This window comes from Hevea brasiliensis, chromosome 9 (assembly GCF_030052815.1).
Source record: "Hevea brasiliensis isolate MT/VB/25A 57/8 chromosome 9, ASM3005281v1, whole genome shotgun sequence".
In the NCBI taxonomy this organism is placed as follows: domain Eukaryota; kingdom Viridiplantae; phylum Streptophyta; class Magnoliopsida; order Malpighiales; family Euphorbiaceae; genus Hevea; species Hevea brasiliensis.
In genome coordinates this window covers 5,545,542-5,563,851 of record NC_079501.1, presented here as the reverse complement: position 1 = coordinate 5,563,851, position 18,310 = coordinate 5,545,542, and the positions used below count along the sequence as shown (strand labels likewise).

Sequence of the window (18,310 nt, the reverse complement as noted above, 5' to 3'; positions counted from 1 at the left end):
AATTAATTTTAGTCATCTGGTAAATATCATTTAAATAATTAGCAACTCCATAGATATGAATTACTTGTGCATAAAAATTATTTGTAAATAACAACCCTTTTGTGAATTACTTGCATGTGTAGGATTAGAATTGCATTTTTTAGGATGAAGTTTAATAAAAGAATAATAAACAAGACTTTTAGAAACATTAGTAAAGGACTGACACTCAAATTAACGAGGTTAGACCAAGCGTAAGGGGTGCCTAACACCTTCTCCTTACGTACCCACTATCCCGAACCTAGACATTGAACTATGATAATGACGGTTGTGAAAACTTTGCAAGGAATAAGTTGCCACCCATGACCCTCGAAAGAAATACTGAATATGTTTCGATTATTATCCACGTGACGACTCCTATCTATCTATGCCTTCGTGGCATAAATTCTTAGTACCGTGATAGTGTTATGGGAAAACGGTACTTACCAGTGATTTGATTCTATTAGGATTGTATAAAATGCATGTCTAAAAAATGCTATATAAGAAAGTGGTACTTAAGTGAAACCATTATGATTCCATCATATTTCCTGAAAATTACTTTGATATTTCGCCTCAATATAATAATAATAATATTTTTAAATAATAATAATAATAATAATAATAATTTTTTATTTTAATTTTTTAAACATTTCGAATATTGATATTTTTTTAAAATATAATATTTCTAAAAAGTTCCTAACTAAATGAAAATACTGTAAGAAAAAAATCGGGTTAAATGTATACACCACCATGCTAGCATACAATTTCCCCCAGCTTCCGTGACAGAGAAGGCCTCCTTCTAATGGCCTTGATCGCTATTTGAAACCCGGCCCAGATGGACTTCGACAATTTAGACCAAGCTAAATACCTTCTGTCTGAAAATACGTTTTCCTATAGATAAAAAATTATTAAATATATATTTATCCATGTGTAAGATAAATTTACAGGAAGTATAAATTAGAAAAGTCTTGCTCGTCTGTCTGTCATAATTTTAGTATTTTATATAAAAAATTCAAAATCATTCAAATGTAAGTATGAAACGTTTGGTTAAAAATATAGTGGAATTTTGACCGTCATTTTCAGCCATTTGAAACTACAAAAATTTTGGCCACACATTTTAAACATGGAATGATGAGCAATGCGTTCAGAAGAATTCAAATTTCAACCTTATTAAGATTTAATCCACAACGGTACAACCACATAAGAATTCTTGTGAGACATAATCTACAGGCTGTTTTGATTCATGTTGATCAACTTAACTACACCTACGGTAACACTTGACCAAGAAACTAAAAACCTTGCTGCCGTTAAAAGTTCCTAATCCCAATACAAGCTGCAATACCGGTGTCAACAAATGAAAAAGAAAATTAAAGCAAGGAAATTTTAAGTGAAAATAGAAGATTACACAGGCAGAATACAAAACATTTCACAAATGAAGTTCACCTGAATTACAGATGAGCCTCCATAAAAGGTACCGGCTTCTCTTCAAGCACAGAGCTCTGCAGAACCTCTTGGACTATTGATCCCTCCACCTTGGACTTGAGAGAGGGAAAAAACCTGTTGGTGATAATGGAAACACAAGGCCTGGTGAGGGTGGAGGTTGAGGCCCTGGACCTAAAATCCCCGACTGTGGAAATGCAAAATTTGGTGTCAACGGTGGAGGAAACTGAACCCCAGGAGAAAACAACGGATAAGGAGACCGCGGAGACAACAAATTCATGAAACCAGTAGGCGATGGTAAAAGGAATTGAGATGTGGGTGAAGGTAAAAGGGCAGGGCCACTCATTTGTTGGGAGAGGAGATTAGGCACAGGGGGAACGGGACCATTTAATCTTGGTGACGGTAGTGCAGGCACATGTGGATTAGGAAGTAAACCAGAAGATTGCTGAGGCTGAATTTGCCCTGGACCTTGTGCTTGCTGTTGTTGTAATGGTGGTTGAGCTAAGTTCGTCCTCGGACTAGGATCCATTATTGAAGTTTGAAGATATCGCATGTAAGCTGAGATTGGAGACTCGGCTGTATTTGCCCAAGCATAGTCCCCAGACGCTGTTGGAGCTGGGTGTCCAAATGGGCCAGGCCTAACAAAGCCATTGTTAAAAGGAACTGGGGGTGATGCCAGTGCTGGAGCCGGCACAGGAGGGGGAATATGGGGCCGATTGATGGGAGTTAAAGGGGGTGGTCTAATCTTCTGCAACCGCATACTTTGGGGTTTGGGTGGATTTTGTGGAGGTCTAGGCAAAGGCTCTTGCGATGGAGAACCAGTTAGTTGCTGAACAATATTCCTAAAATCGTTCTTGCTTATGTTGTAGACTTGAGGCTGAGGTTGTTGCCTATTGGCATTGTTAGCAAAATTGGGTTGGTGCAACGGGCTTTTCCTTATATTCTTGCCCATCTTGTTGACACCCAAATGATCATTCTGCTGCCTGTTTTTTGAGTTATCCATACTTGATAACCCAATATAAGCTCACTCCAAAAAAAAAACCCAAAACACCAATTTTTCAGAAAACCAACCAGTCAAACCATCCAAAAGCCCCGCAAAACAAAATTCAGAACTTAATAGAAATCCCAGCTCAAGCACTAATTGTCTCCACACTCAACTTGAATAAACTAGATACTATACTGTATTGAAGTACCACCAAGAAAGCTTCAATTTAACACCAGTACTGCAGAATTAAGCTCCAAAAAACCAACAGATAATAAAATCCCACCACAAAAGGCAACAAAAGCAAATCCTAAAGCAGATATTCAATAAGCAAAGAACTTTTGGCTTCAATCCAAAATTTCAACCTGAAAATTTGCTAGAAAAACATCTCAAATCTAAAGGTCTAAATTAAATACATAACCAAACAACAGAACCCAAATCTCCCTGTATAACCCTTGTCCCAAAAGCACAAATCTCCCAGCAAAATCGATGGTAAATAAACTCGAAATAGAAGCAGCAAGTATAAATCTAACAATTCAAAGAAAAACCCCTAACTATAATATGATAACCGTTGTTCAGATAGAGTATAGAAGAAAACGAAAGAGTAAACGCAGATGAAGGAATAACAAAAAAACAAATAAGAGAGAGAGAGAGAGAGAGAGAGAGAGGGAAATAGAAAATTACAGGAGCTTGACTTGAAAATAGAGGTAAAAACGCCAAGAAGAATCCGTATAGTAAAGTCTCTGGTCGACTCTCTAGGAGGAAAGTGAGACGAAAGAAACCCTAAGCATCAGAGACTCAGAGAGAGACCAGCTAGCGTGAGCAGCGGGTCAACGCAAAAACTAGAAATCAAGTAAAGACGCTGGTGGAGGTGGGGGATCACCATGGGCTTACGTTAGATTTTAGGACTTGTAAACTTTCTAGTCAAACAAAACGGAATCAACGCCGAACTTTTCCAATTTTCTTTTCGAAGGCCTGGGCCTCGGCCTGCTCCCCATAAGCCCACATTGCTTCGACATTTCTTGTCCAAGACTAAGTCATAGCAGGATGCATTTGCGGGCTTAAAAACCGATTGCAGGTAAATGACAGAAATATTTTTGTTTTTTTGCGGTCTTTTAAGCGTGAGCATTTCAATTTTGTGATTTGGTAAGCAAAAATTATTCTAAGTATTGATTGACCCCCACTTCGCCACTTTTACTATTTGCTATCGTTCTCAAATCGCCATTCTCATCTTTCAAGCATCAAGAGAGAGTTGTGCTCTTCCCCACACGCAAGTGGGTATTAAAATAATCAATCTTATCTATCTATTTAAAAACAATGAAGATAATGTTATTATGATTAGTTGTCTAATCTCAAACAAAATCATGTTTAAGAGAGCTGACCCACCCATTGGATCACATTGCCATATGCGTGGGGCAATGGGCGCTCATACCTTTCTCTACCTCTTGTCTTGGCTGGTTGAGATCAACTCTTTTCTTGCAAAGTTCGCACACTTGGTCTCTACACCAGCCAATGGTCTATTAGTCATAGTATAATACTTCTATTATCATATTCTTTAGTTATTATTATTATTATTTCTAGATTCTTATGATTGGTATATTTATATACCCATGTGACTCCCGCAGAAGGATGATTAAGTATATAAGGCTATAAGCAGAGCACAGAGATACCTGGTGCTAATCCCATGGGTCCATAACTGAAGGAGACAGATTAGTTTATCAGGTACCCATCATAAATAATATTAATAATAATAATGAAAGTAGGTTTTAGATTGGGTTTTTTTTTTTTTTTTTACTGTTAAAGAAAAAATATTGGTTTTTATGTGTCCAATCAAGGGAAATTTGGTAACTAAAGAAACATAATCTTCTTATGGGTCCTTCATTCCACTATTTTACAGCAAAGTCTTTCCTCACGCTTAAAAGTACTTGAAAATGACCCTGTTTTGCGAATTGTGATTGCTTGGCAAATATTGTGGAGGAAAAAAAATATATCAGGTAATGGGTGTTCCTACCCACAAAAGTCATTTTCTTTTTCTTGCAAGTTAGAAATTTTAATAAAGAAGTGAAAATATGCTGATTGGCTTCAAATGAAATCTGTCGGTTCTTCTCCACCATTGATTGAACGAATTCTGATATTTTGTGTAAATATTTACATGGATGATTGCAGCAGTTCCGGATCTAACAGCAATTGGAATCCAATGCTAGAATTGGAAATTTTGGGATTCTAGGTCCTGCAAGAAATGGTTAGTTAAGAATTGGGTTTTGTCTTTTCTGATTATTGGTTTCTGGATTTTAACCAAATTGCTTAACATTGTAATTCTTATATGCTATTTTATTCAGTATTTTATGTATCTCTCTCTCATTGTTTACGTCCAGATCTGGACCAAGCAGGGCCAATTGTCTGTGACATACACACATCACCACCCAGAAACTCCCATTGAAAGAACAAACAAAAAAGAGAAGATTTGCTTCTAGCTCACCTATCTGACGCCCCCCCAAGGACTCAGGGGTATTAGAATCTGGTCAAGAGAATCAAACAAACTACCAGAAAAGATTCTCACACTTGTTCGATGAATACTATAACGTGAATGACCAACTGTGTCTTCCTTATTTTCCTCAGGAAAACGTCTAATATTGATCAAGCCTCTAATAGTTTGTTGTGGCTTGATAATTGGTATATGGTAATATGGATGATTCTCCAAAAATGTTGTGTGGGTGGAGCTGGGAAGAGAATAAGCAGTTTGAGCTGGCTTTGGCAGTAGTTGATGAAGAAAACCCTGATCGATGGCAAGTGGTTGCATCCATTCTTGGAGGGAAGAAGAGTGCAGAGGATGTGCAAAAACATTATAAGATTCTTTTGGAGGACTTGCAGTGTATAGAGTCAGGTGAATTGGATCATACGCTTGTTGGAGAAGCTCAGGCTTGTGTTCAAGTTGAACGTACTGAATCTATATGTTGGACAGAAGAAGATCAAAAGTATGTCCTCACTGTCTTGATTAGTTTTATTTCTCTGCTTTTGTTTTGATTCGCTTTTCCTACTCTGCTTTTCTTTTCTTTCCCTTCCCTGTTATGTTTTCATGAAACAATCATTGGTTTTGTTGGATGCTTCGTTTCTCATAAAGTTCATAATAGTTTCTGTTGATTCTTCTGAATATGCATTCCACTTCATGTTCGGTAGTAGCGTCTGAACAGAGTTCCCAAAATGCACCCTCCTCAAATAACTTGATGAGAATTTTTTTTATTGAATTCTTCCTGTGAAAAGATGCCTGCGTCTTGGCATTCCTGGTTCATCTGTACTGAGTCATCTTGTTTAAATTGTTTATGGTCAACCGAATGGATCCAGTTTTGCTGATCTGTTCAATCAATGGCCAGATTACAATTAAGCTATTGGCAATCTCTGTTCATGTCTTCTTTGGCCTGCCCATCATCCTGGTATATCATTGAGATGTCTCTGATGTAAACTTCGAAATAATAGAGAGCCAACATTAGGCCAGTGGGCTACTGATTGAGAAATACATGCAATTCTCGCCCAGAAAAATCTGTTCTACTTTTGTTAAAAGATTTTGCGTTCTTACATTTTTCTTTCTAACAAAGAATTTTTAACCATATTTCTCCAGTATGCATCAGTAACCATCTTAATTCAGATATCTTCAGGCCAGAAGCATACGTTAGATTGCTCATTGGTTCTTTTTCTCTTTATGGCTTCTGTAACTCTGTGGTGTCTAGTTGAACATAATATTGTGCTAGTTTTTCACTTCATCAGTAAAAGTTTGCTGTTAATTGCAACTTCTAACATGGTGATTCATCTCTCAAATTAATTTCATACTTTCAAATTCCAATTCTATATTTCTTTCAAAAGCAAACAGTTATTTGTTACTCATTCTACGTCCAATAATTATGATCATTTTAGCAAGCTGTGTTGTACACCAATAATATTATGATCATTTAAGCGAGTTGTGTTGTACACTCACGTTAACTTGTTATAGGAATTTAGAGTAGATAGGTTTAAAATTCCTTAGAAATTGCAATGAATATTGTTAGCATAATTACAGCAATTAGCATGATTATAGGAGATTTGTGTATCATAATTACAGCAATTAGCATGATTATAGAAGATTTGAGGTAGACACATGACCAGTACGTGTGATGTTCATTTTAGTACCATTTGCAGTATGGATTGGTGTTAAGGAAGATACAGGTTTTGCAGAAGACAAGAATTTAAGATCAGTGGTCATATGATTACAACATGCAGAGTCAAAAAGCCAATAAAAATTACCCGGAGTGGCAGACATGGCAGCAGGAGAATTAGAAGAGATAACCTGTTTGAATAGTGCCTCAAGATCACTCATGGTGATGGCAGTAGAGCCCTTAGGAGCAGCAACAGCAGTGACAGAGGAAGATCCAGGCTTTGAGACATTCTTGAATTTAGACTGCCCTCCTTTTGGTCTTGGAGGACGTGTGGGACAATGTTCAAGAATATGACCGTAACCATGACAATATTTGCATTTTATAGTAGGACAATATGCAAAAGCATGACCAATTTGATTATAATTCTTACAGAGTTGATTGTCAGATTTCTGATGTGAGGATCGAGTAGTTGCAAGAGCAGCTTCAAATTGAGGAGTTTTATCCAAACTAAGGCGAGTCTCTTAAAAAATAATCTCTTGAATAGCAGTTTCCAATGATGGGAGTGGATTTCGATGTAGCAGGGACACTCGAACGGCCTCATATTCTGATCGAAGAGCCATTAGAACTTGAATGAGATGAAGATGATCTTCACTGATTTTGGCCTGAGATATTTGATTCCAAATAAGTTGGACCTGGGCAAGAAAATCATTCACATATTGACCTGCTTCTTGTTTCATATTATGAAGAGTAGTCCACAACTGATAATAGTGGGCAAGTCCAGTGGTCTGATATCGATTAGCCAAAAAATCCCAGATTTCTTTTGCAGAGTCATAATTAGCAAACTGGATGTGGATGGATGAGATAGAGGTATTGCGAAACCAGATGATGATCTGATGATTTTTACTATCCCAATCCTCAAGACGGTCAGCAAATTTTGCATCAAATTTTGCATCAGTTTCATCGTTCTCTCTTGTCGGCGCAGTGATATCTCCGGTAACAATACGCCAAAGCTTACGAGCTATCAAAAAACTTTTCATTCCTTGAACCCAAAGATTATAGTTGGAACCAGTCAGAACTGTTGCAATAGGTCTTGAAATATCAGATTTCTCCATTGATAACAAGATGAGGAAGAAAAAAAAATGGTATAATAATAGGTATGAAAGAATGAACCAGAACAGGTTGTAGAGAGAGCAGAGAGACCCAAAAAACTAGAAATAAAAGCTTTATGGCTCTGATACCATGATAGAAGAAAGAATACAAGTAATGAAGAAAATGATTGTGTATTTGTCTGTGTCTTATTTACAGAGATATTACATCTATTTATACATGAAAATATGAACTAATTTGGACAAGAATAATAATTGCTATAATTATGTTACACAAATCTTCTATAATCATGCTAATTGCTGTAATTATGCTACACAAATCTTCTATAATCATGCTAATTGCTGTAATTATGCGAACAAATATGATGGTTGATGTTCTTATATTAAAATTTGTGCTTTGCATCTTTGAATACAGATTGCTGGTGCAATTGGACATTAATTAAATGGTAGGGCTAAAGTGCAATTCATCAAAGCAGAGACATCCCTGTACAAGCTTTCCCTGGGAAGAATGTGATTGTGAGGTAGGCAAATAGTAGGAGTTCTTTTTTTTTAAGTTAATATTTCATAAGCTCTATTCTGTAATAGCAGCAGCAGTTGTCAGCATATGCCAACTCAATCTGTATGTAACAGATGTATTTGGAAAATTTAACTATAATTTTATTATTTTAAAATTTCTGAATTATGCTAGACATCAGATAATGGATTTATTATCACTAGTTACTAGAATTTCAGAACTTTTTTTATAGTTAATATTGGAAAAGAAAAGAAAAAGAAAAGTTTGTGCTGTGCAAGTTATGTCAAAGAATACCATTCATATCAGTAACAAGAAGCTCCCTCATTCCATTAGCTTGATTCAAGAATATAAGCTATCAGCCAATCACCCCAATCAAGCCCTTAACAAGCAATATAGTTTCAGATTAGGCCAACTGGTACTGGTCAGGCTCTGCTCTTCTGGGTTATATTATGCATGATCGCATCATGGTTTGCTGTGATGACTAAAAAACTCGTTATCTTTATTAAGAGGTTTCAAATTCAAAAAATGTCAATGGATGTAGAGGAAGGGCATAAATTTTAACTCGAGGAGTGCAATAATAATCTTTCAACCCAAGAAAAATGAGTACAAATTGACTTGTACAATTGTTTGAATAAATTCCCTTTTGTGAGCTCAGACAATCTGTATTCAACATGGTAATAGTAACAAGAATATTAGGTACATTTCTACAGGCTTCTCCTCAAGAATAGCAAGAATTCAGGATTTGTCTTCATCACCGTCCGTCATCGGAAAGAAATTTTCCTTGGCCAAAATGACATGGATCTTTGCACTGCCTCTCATAAGAGTCAACACCCAATACAGAAAATCGAATTGCATCCTTCATCATCTCTTCTTTCTTCATGATTTATGAACTCAATGAAAGCTATCAATAAAATACAAATCTTGTAAAAATGGTCAGCAAAAATATTAGTCTAAATAAAGCAAAAGAAATTTTTAACGTTAGAAATATCAATATCATACGCAGAATTTTCCAAACATCAACGCTAGAATTTCCCTTCAGTTCAAAAAGAAACAGAAAAAAAAAAGGCTAACATTTCACATAGAAGGGTTTTTGAATGAAATATAAGAAAGAAATGTTGAAGATATAAACAAGCGAGGGGGCAGAAAAAGAAGAGCCACAAGCCAGGGAAGAGGCAGTGCATGGGTGGAGCCAAAACAGATATTTCCGTTAATAGCTCCATCCATGCTCTGCCTGTTCCCAGTCTTAGTCTGTCTCTTTCTTTACCCTCTTCCCAAAATCTAAAATCCCACGCACTTGCCTTTGATTGCTGATGCCATGCTATTTTTGTAACCAGAAATCTACCAAAACCTTACAGGCATTCCTCCACCTTCTCTCTGGGAAAACCATATGGTAAACACATTTGGATAGCGACGAGGTCCTCGGTGGTGGTTTTTGGGCTGTTCGTGGGGGCTTTATATTTCCAAAAAAGGAAAAGGGTTTGTACTACGCTCATGTACTGCTTGGGCTAGCTGACCATGTACTACCTTTTGTCTGCTTTAGTACTAATCATAGCAAGTTCTGAGGTTCTTAATGTACTGCTCTCTTGCTCTTTGTTTGTACTTACAAATTCATTTTGGTATTGAGTGCCTCCTTAGCAAAAATAATTGAAATATTTAAAAATTATAAGCATTCGTCACGAGCACTAATTAATTTATTTAACAGAAAAAATCTCTAACCTGTCCGTTCATATAAAGATTTTAAAATCAGTTTGAACATTTGATTCAAAAAATTTGGATATATACAAATGTATTGTATAGGGTGTCATCAAGCAATCTATGATCATAGAAACGTAGTGAATAAGGATTAAAGAAATCTATGATCTTTTAGCAAGTGCAGAGACATTTCATGAGGCATCTGTTTATAGAACCTGTGAAGGGACGAGAGAGATGCAGGCAGACGCCATCGAAATTACGACTTTATTATGTGCAGTTAGCAGTTGGCTGGCTCACCTTAACAACCAAGCAATGATAAAACTGGACCACAAAACCAACCCCCAGGAAGATATTTAGTTCAGCCATACACATGATTCACATATACAAGTTGCAATGGGTAGTAATTACTAATCATTAATAGTTAGCATGTGATTTCGTGAATGTAAATATTAATTAGTCTGAAAGAAGAAGAAGAACGCAGTTGTGCTTAACTCGCGTAGTTGAGAGATTCTAGGCTGAAACATACATGCTTTCCTCTTGCACTGAATAAGATGCCCTGGTAAAGATAGCATAAGCTCAATCTTGAGTAACCTGCTTTAGGAACGTCATATTATTTCAGCGGCCGAGAGTCAAGCAACATTATTGATATGAGAGTTCAAAGCCGGAAGAGGGAGCACACCGCATATGAGCCCTGATATATGATCAACAATGAAAATTTTGAAAACTAAATAAAAATCAAAAAAGTAATAGTCCCTGACATCCTCTAAGGGATGATGCAAGAAAACCTAAATAGTATGAGCAGATCATGCCTATTAATACTAAACATTCATGGTTGCAAAAACAAAACTTCGCTTTCCATCATCCCATCTCTGGCCACCAATACATACTGATCTGCCCAGCTTCCTGTACAGTTAATTACAGTTCCACAGATATTATGAAGCTATGAGTAAAATGACATGTTGCTGCAATGAAATGGTCTAGTAATCGCTCCTTTTGACCGGATTCTCCTCTGCTTCGATGGGCCAGATAGGCGACGAAGAGGAGGGGGATGTACTTGTACGGGGAAGATTATTTTGCACAGGCTTATCTTTTGTCAGAACTGGATTTATAGGCTCTGAATATGTCAACTGAAAAAATTCAGTTGTATAATACGTTGGGCAGTACTCATACAAATTCCTATTTAAAAGTTGAAGGACAACCACAGCATGAAAACATGGGAAGCCATTAAGTTGCCATGCCCTGCAACTACAGCTCCAAGCATCAATGTTAACAATACTGACTTCACCTAGAAAATTATGAACATTAAAGGTGTTCCAAGGTGACGATGAAACTTGAAGTGACTGAGCCTTGAGAATCATTTTTTGTAATTTATCTTCCAGGGACGGATCCACCTTTCAAGCGTAAATCAACTCCATCATCTTTAGGCAAATGGTGTCAATTATTTGTACTACTGGTAATACTGGAAGCTCATTTACCCAACTATAAAATGATTGGCCAAAGCATGATGTAACAGGGTTGTGCCGTGAACCTTCAAAAAGTGAGTTTGCCCAGTGCCCAGGTTCACTTTGCAAAAATCCGTTCAAAAGCAAAAGGTGAGCTGATTTTAATGCTATCAATGCACTTTCTAAATCCATCAATTGTGGCTGCATGGGCAGCCTCATGAAGATGAGCAACAATGACACTAGCTCACTTGAAGCTTTTGAATAGATTTTGCAAAATGAACCTAGGCACTGGGCACACTCACTTTTCTAAGGCCCTTAAGGTCCTTCGTCAACTCCTCTGACAGACTCACAAATGTAAGTTGAAAACATGGATTTCAGTTGTACCAAAAACCAATGCCAATTATCATCATTTACAATATCCACTATAGCAAAAGCCACAGAGAAAATGCCATCATTTCCATCCAATGCTGTTGCAGTAAGCAGGTCTCACTGATGTTTTGATTTCAGTGTCAGCGTCAAGGAAAAGCAAGGGGCGACAAGCATTCTTAAAACCACATATTGAGGCATGCAAGGCTGCAAAATAACAATGGAAACTATGGTCCTCCCTTGTGATGAGAGCAACAACCACTGCCAGGATTTGTCTCTAGTACACCATCTTCTCACATAACCAAGGTAGCTGACCATATGCCTCTTTGTATGATCCCTGAAGCTCTTCTTTGACAGCCTATATCCCTCGCCATGCCTGTGATTATCTCAATTCAATTCCAAATTCCTGGCAAATTTGATTGGCAATCGCCTTAGGTCTGAAATTAGGTGTCACACAACTTTTCCTTGACAATAGTGGCAACCAATTTCCTTGAGGCTTGAGGATGATTATCAATCCTACCAGTGCTATGCAAGTGTTTCATTCAACTTCTTAATTTGGAAAAACGAAGCAGTAGACAACTTTGATACGCGAATCTTCCAAGGGCAATCTTCAGCTCTACAATTGGTATTAACACGTGTATAGTCATTGTGCTTAAAAGTGCATTTGAATCCACAAGCAATGGAATGCCTATGCAAAGCATCATGCACTTCCTGTACATTATTAAACTGCTGGTGCAAACCAGTTATGCAATTTGCCCATGATTTAAGTTTGTGATGCCCAGCATCCTCAATTTCAACATTCAAAGAACTGGGATGCTTGGTATCCCCAGCAGTAGAAGCAAGCAACAGGAGCAATATTGGAAAGGTGACAAGTTCAATCATCATATTGCCACTGGACATGCAAGAACAAGCATGCATAAGATATTTAGGTAATATGCAAGGACACACAGTGAAATGGATTTTGACACAATAAACCCATGGTCACCTGTATTCAAGGTTACAGTAGAATCTCAAAAGTGGGACCCAGTTGGCACTAAAATCCTACCAAGATTCTTAAGATCAACCGGTAACCATAAGTCAGCTGATCCATTCAACACAGCAAAAACAATGAAAATTCCCATCAACATTAGAGAAGATAAGTACACTACCTACTACAAGGCATAACTAAGGCCTCACATTCCAAGTTTTCATTTGTCATAACAAATACATCAACAGTTTTGGAATCTTCATGGAAATCAATCATGCGACGGATGTCTTCGTCACTAGATTTGGTGATAAGAGTCTGCTTGCTATTGGGTAGCAAGTATTTGATGGTCAAGGAAGTAAGATCATAATTCCACATCTCTGCCATGAAATTTACTTTCATGGTTTACACTGAGAGCATAAGCATCTCCGCCTGTGTACAACAAGGAGCCATCACTAGCTGAGGTAAACTTCCCACCTGATTGACATATAAAAATAAGCTTTCCCATAGGCATCGCTTGACAATGAGTGCCAATATGTGGAATTCAATAAGACTAAATAGTCTGTCCAAGCAAAACCCATTGACGTTTGCAAATGGAATGCCCTCTCAACTGCAAATTAAATAAGGTATAGCTAGCAATCAAATGTACAATTCAGTGGATGCAGCTATCAACAAGCTTATCGCTATGCTGGAAAATAATAACATTAGACGAGAATTAATAGCTAGGAAGTTAGCCGCTGATTAGCTGGGTATCTAGTTTCAGCTATTCATTTAATCATGTGATGAGTTAGTTAAAAGGCTATACAAGAAAGGTGAAGAACCAATTATTGTAATGTGTGTTGATTGATTCACCAGAATGGTTCACATGTTCAAACTACAGGCATTTGAAGCATGCTATTTGCTATATTCAAATAAATGAGCTTTCTTGCAACCTTCAAAACTTACGATAGAAATATATTGCACAAAAATTTCATAGCTTCTGCTTTTCCATAGTAAATGAAATAACAATGTACGAAAGAAGAAAACTATACAGAAGGAAACATAAAAGAGAGAAACTGACCCAGAAGCCAAGTCTGCAAGAGATGGCAAAACCCTAGCTTTTACCGACTTGCAGAATAAACTCTAGAATTTCCCAGATGGAGGTTTTCAGACTTTCAACAAGCGTGCCGCCTAGCGACTAGCTAGGGCTAATAGGAAAAAGCAAATTGTTAAATGACATAGGTTGAATGATCCTGGGCACTCCACTTCCACGGGAACCCAAATAGCCGAAATGCAGAACAAATTTCATAAAATTAATTTTTTATATTTAATTTAAATTTTAGTATTTTATTTTTTTTATTAAAATTATTTTTAATATTTTCATATAATTTAATTATTAAAATTTATAACATATAACAATAATTCTCTAACTTTAATACTTTATTTTTAATTTATATGTCTAATTTAGATTTTTAATAAAATTATATTTTTATAATAAAAATAAATAAAAGATAAAAATAAAAAGAAGCATGCTTGTCTTAATATACATATGCGAATAATTATATTTGTTTTGCTATTATTTTTTTTATACCGATGCTACTCATCTTTTAATTTTTAGATTTAATATTTTTTTTTAATATTATAAAAAATTGAAACCCGATAGAAATATAAATAAATTTTAAAAATTTAAATGAATAAAATTTGAATATAAATAATTAAAAATAGAGTAAATTAAATAGTAATTTAAAAATATTAAATGATAAAAGGAAATTTGATAGTTGTCAAATAACATAAAATGGCAACTAAGATGAGCTTGGGATGGCGAATGGAGTAAGAATCAAACAAAAGCAGGTGGAGGAAAGCAATGGCAAGAGCTAAGGAGAAGGAGAAACAGAGAGACAGAAACTTAAGGGTGAGAGAGACAGTCAGACAGAGATATAGAGAAAGAGAGAGACACAGACAAGGAAGGAGAGAAGAGAGGGCAGTGAGTTAAAAATAGGATTAGATTTAACTGACACTTGTTTGAATTCCACTTTGCTTGGGGAGTAAATTGCCTTTGGTATTAGTCGTGAGACACGACATCAGTAGGCAATGGAAGATCGTGGCTGAATTTCTAGTTTCTAGCAGCAACACAGTTGGCTGACTTGCTGCTATTGCTAAAATGGAAATTATAGAAGAGATAGCCAACTGGAAAGCATATAGTATCCACATGTTATGTGTGTGAGTGTGATGCTAATGCTTAGATTTGTTTAGAGCTCCTCGAGTGTCTTTTCTTGACTCTGTCTTTGACGTCATAAATCGGGTACAAGTTAGGTACTTAAACCAGCATAGTAGGACCAATCCATTCAGGTCCAAATTGCTAACATATCTCCGATTCTATTCTTGTTACAAAAGACAAATCATTACCCATGTTAGTATTTTTCTTGTCAATATGGGGATACAGAACAGCCCAGCAAGTCAAATAAGACAGCAAAGACTGCCTATGACCAATTTCTGCAGGCATCATTACCTTACTAAAACTCTGCATTCTAGCCTTTCACATTCAAAATATTAGCATCATTGCCTAATAAGACCTTTGGATTGTGCTGATGCAAGAAAATGAACAAAGTTTATTCATTTCTTCCAGTTTTCGGTATGAAAACTCAAAAATTCGTTTTACATTTGAGAACAAAATGAGATTACATAACTGTGTCTTCGGGATGAGGTCGCCTGTCCTTGTGGACTTGTTTGGCAACTCCAAACCCAGCACTCTTATATTAGCAATTTAGCAAGCATCACAGATGATGAATTTTTATCAATTCCTCTGCCCTTTGTTGACTTCAATAAATATGTGGAAGATGAAGAAAAGCTAGAACAAAAAGGTTTAAATTTACTATGTGAGAATGACATCGAAGTTACTAAGATCCCACTCTGCCACTTCTTCATTGTCGCTGACGAAAATTTCAGTACCCATATCAATGGATGTCCAAATTCTTCTAGCAGGAGGGGTACCTGGATCCTGCAACCCAAGAAAAAAATCAACTTCATCACATAAATTTGTACTACGTCTCCTTGAAGATGATAGTTTAGTTTACTGACCTGATAGAAGTACAATCTACTAGACAATCCACCAACATCAAGCTCCCAAGTTCGTGCATCCCCAATCCAACCATCGCCTTGTTTTGTTGGATAGCCATATTGAGCCCATATGGGATGAGGCAGCAACTGAACTATCTCCTGCGCCTGAGGATTGCTATAAGGATCACAAGTGCTGACTGGTTTCTCCAAAAATTTGGCATTTCCTGGAGCACAATAGTAGTGATAAGCCCCATACGGGAAGTTGGCTGTATCATTCCTGTAAATTTTTTTGTTGTTTGGGGTAATGTGATATGGTGGGCAGTTCCCTTGACTGTTGGGACCACACCATGCAGGAGTTGCAGGATTGATGATCATCTCACTATATCTGGTCACATCAGTGAGCACATCTCCATCACAAGGATCGCCATTGTTCTTCCAACAGCTGCCAATATCTATCAAATAGAACTGGCTCTTGGGTCCTCCACCTTGCTTGACATCCAACGTCACTTTAACCTTGAAATTGGGTGACTCTGGAAGCTGGAAGGTAACCAATTTGGTCATTAATATTTAAAGAACACAGAAAAAAATAATGGACAGGCGAAAATTTTCCCTGGCAAACAATTAACAAGTATCAGAAATAGATAAGTGGACTTAATACAGGCATGTATTATCAGCTTTTAGTGGTAATCACTTAAGTTCTAACACATAATCAGATTTTACATGTATAATTGATAAGCACAAACGCTATGCAAATAAAATATATCTTTTCTAAATATCATAAATTCTTCTCCACACAACATTCATTCAAGTAACAGGTGGAAAATGATTCACCATATTATTATGCAGTTCTCTTTTTTTCCCTTTCCCTATGATTAATTGAGAACTGAGATCATACCTGCAACTGCAAGGTTGTTGTGCCATCCATCAAAGAAACTAGTAAATAAGTTGAAGAAATATGCAGACCATGTCAAAGGGTCTTATCATTCCTATTAAGAGAGATTATGAGGCCTTCTGACCACCTAATCTGTTTCAAGGTCTATATCTTAAGTACTAGTTAAAGAAAGTCCAGTCACAAATTACGATATAACTTAAGAATTAACTGTATGTTTGACCATTTGCAAATATTAAGCTGGTGATTATAAAGATCAAATAACAATTCCAAATATAAATATCAAGAAAAGGACAATTACTGATAAAGCAGTTATTCATGAATTGCTCCAACCTGAGTTGCACAATAAATGAAGTCAGTTTGATTAACATTGTGGAATTTAACTAGCAGTTAGCGGTCCTATTGATGACTTATCGCACTGTATTATGGAAGACTGATTTTCGTACTAATCAAGAAAACAAGTCTTTTCTGCCAAATCACAAAAATATATATATATTTTTTTCATTTAGATATAGAGGAATAATCTTTTCTTCATTTTCATTTATAAGTAGAACACAATTATAGAAGAGGGGAACAATAGTGTGTCGTTGGAATAGTTTAGTTAAGATAATTGAAAGAAGTTTGGAATTAATTGAGCATGAAACAGTATATTCCACATTGCTTCTACCTGTGCTTTTGAACAGAAGGGCTAAAGCATCCAACTAAGAACTTTTGACTCATAATCTTAGAGGCCTTCTGACCTTCACCAGGTCGGTTTCAAGATCTATTCGCTCGGTGCTAGTTCAATAAAGTCCAGTTACAAACTATACAAATCAATAATGAATGTAGATATGAAGTCAACAGTAACAAAGATCAAATAATAATTCTACAAGTATCATGAAAAGGATAATTTAAAAAAGTCAGTTATGCCGAATTATGCCGTGCCCCAACTTCAGGGTTACGCCATAAGCAAAGCCAGTTTAATTAACATTATGGGAATGTAATTACTATTTGGTTTTCCTATGGGTGACTTCTTCTTCTTCTTTTTTTTTTTTTTGGGACAGTTGGCTTAATTTTCATGACCAGCAAGGGAACAAGTCTCTTTTGAGGATTAATTGAAATGATAAATAAAGACAGAAGTCAATCTGTTTCTACTTACAATTTTGAGCATGCCTCTTGTTTCATAGTGACACCCTCCAGAAAATCCTCTGGTTGCATCAGCTCTGAGATACAGCATAAGCCATGGGTACTTCTTTGAGGTTTTGAGCTTATGGCTGAAGACCCAACTTCCAGCACCAACTTTTTTCTCCCAAACTACCTCATAGAAAGAGATTCCGCCAAGTCCACTTCCAATTTCAGCGCCCAAATCATAAGTCCCATTGAAACTTCCTCTCAAAGTACCACCATCTATAAGCTTAGTTTGCTCATGATACAATATGGGTTGATTCATACACCCAGTTCCAAAGCAAGGAAACCCTCCTGAACTAAAAGGGGGTACCTTTTTCCCATTCTGAGGACACAAACCAGACTTTGTGTCATAGTTACCATTTTTAAGCATAACCATCCAAAACTGCCATGGATATGGCTTATCATCAACTTCACATAAAGAACCCAGATAAAGCTCCTTATTCGCTGCATAAAGATCAGCATTGCTTATAGCTCCTGGAGGCAAACCTGGGAATATTTTGCCTACCCCAAGTTTGTTATCATCTTCTGTTACCTTGTGCTTAAGCGTAGAACCTGCTCCATTATAACAAG

General features: G+C 36.6%; 3 protein-coding genes and 1 long non-coding RNA gene across 7 annotated transcripts in view; 1 reads left to right on the top strand and 3 right to left on the bottom strand.

The window, feature by feature from the left end:
• Window positions 1-593: 593 nt before the first annotated feature.
• On the bottom strand, window positions 594-3,313 carry LOC110653400 (protein HAIKU1). 2 transcript variants are annotated; one of them, XM_021809013.2, is made up of 2 exons: window positions 1,459-3,313; window positions 594-906 (listed from the first exon to the last, which is right to left on the bottom strand). In XM_021809013.2, exon 1 carries the CDS (start codon window positions 2,456-2,458, stop codon window positions 1,532-1,534), a length of 927 nt encoding a protein of 308 aa, XP_021664705.2. In that variant the 5' UTR covers window positions 2,459-3,313; the 3' UTR covers window positions 594-906; window positions 1,459-1,531. The 2 variants fall into 2 exon arrangements, with proteins under 2 accessions (XP_021664705.2, XP_021664704.2); XM_021809012.2 differs by lacking the exon at window positions 594-906 and adding an exon at window positions 1,159-1,348.
• Window positions 3,314-4,390: 1,077 nt separating this feature from the next.
• On the top strand, window positions 4,391-8,355 carry LOC110653399 (protein RADIALIS-like 4). 2 transcript variants are annotated; one of them, XM_058152557.1, is made up of 4 exons: window positions 4,391-4,431; window positions 4,604-4,679; window positions 4,813-5,412; window positions 8,086-8,355. In XM_058152557.1, exons 3-4 carry the CDS (start codon window positions 5,123-5,125, stop codon window positions 8,111-8,113), a joined length of 318 nt encoding a protein of 105 aa, XP_058008540.1. In that variant the 5' UTR covers window positions 4,391-4,431; window positions 4,604-4,679; window positions 4,813-5,122; the 3' UTR covers window positions 8,114-8,355. The 2 variants fall into 2 exon arrangements, with proteins under 2 accessions (XP_058008540.1, XP_058008539.1); XM_058152556.1 differs by lacking the exon at window positions 4,391-4,431 and having other exon boundaries at window positions 4,485-4,679.
• Window positions 8,356-8,754: 399 nt separating this feature from the next.
• LOC110653398 (uncharacterized) lies at window positions 8,755-13,959 on the bottom strand. Of its 2 annotated transcripts, none has more exons than XR_009151120.1 (2): window positions 13,709-13,959; window positions 8,755-13,258 (listed from the first exon to the last, which is right to left on the bottom strand). It is a non-coding gene; the product is annotated as an uncharacterized LOC110653398 (long non-coding RNA). The 2 variants fall into 2 exon arrangements; XR_009151121.1 differs by having other exon boundaries at window positions 8,755-13,125.
• A 1,267-nt stretch (window positions 13,960-15,226) lies between these two features.
• Window positions 15,227-18,310, bottom strand: part of LOC110653397 (uncharacterized) — a 137,022-nt gene continuing 133,938 nt past the window's right edge. Inside the window, exons 2-4 of the mRNA XM_021809007.2 lie at window positions 17,712-18,292; window positions 15,706-16,221; window positions 15,227-15,625 (exon numbers count right to left, since the gene is read on the bottom strand). Coding sequence (XP_021664699.2) covers window positions 15,500-15,625; window positions 15,706-16,221; window positions 17,712-18,292 — 1,223 coding nt within the window. The 3' untranslated portion in view covers window positions 15,227-15,499. The remainder of the gene's footprint in view (window positions 15,626-15,705; window positions 16,222-17,711; window positions 18,293-18,310) is intronic.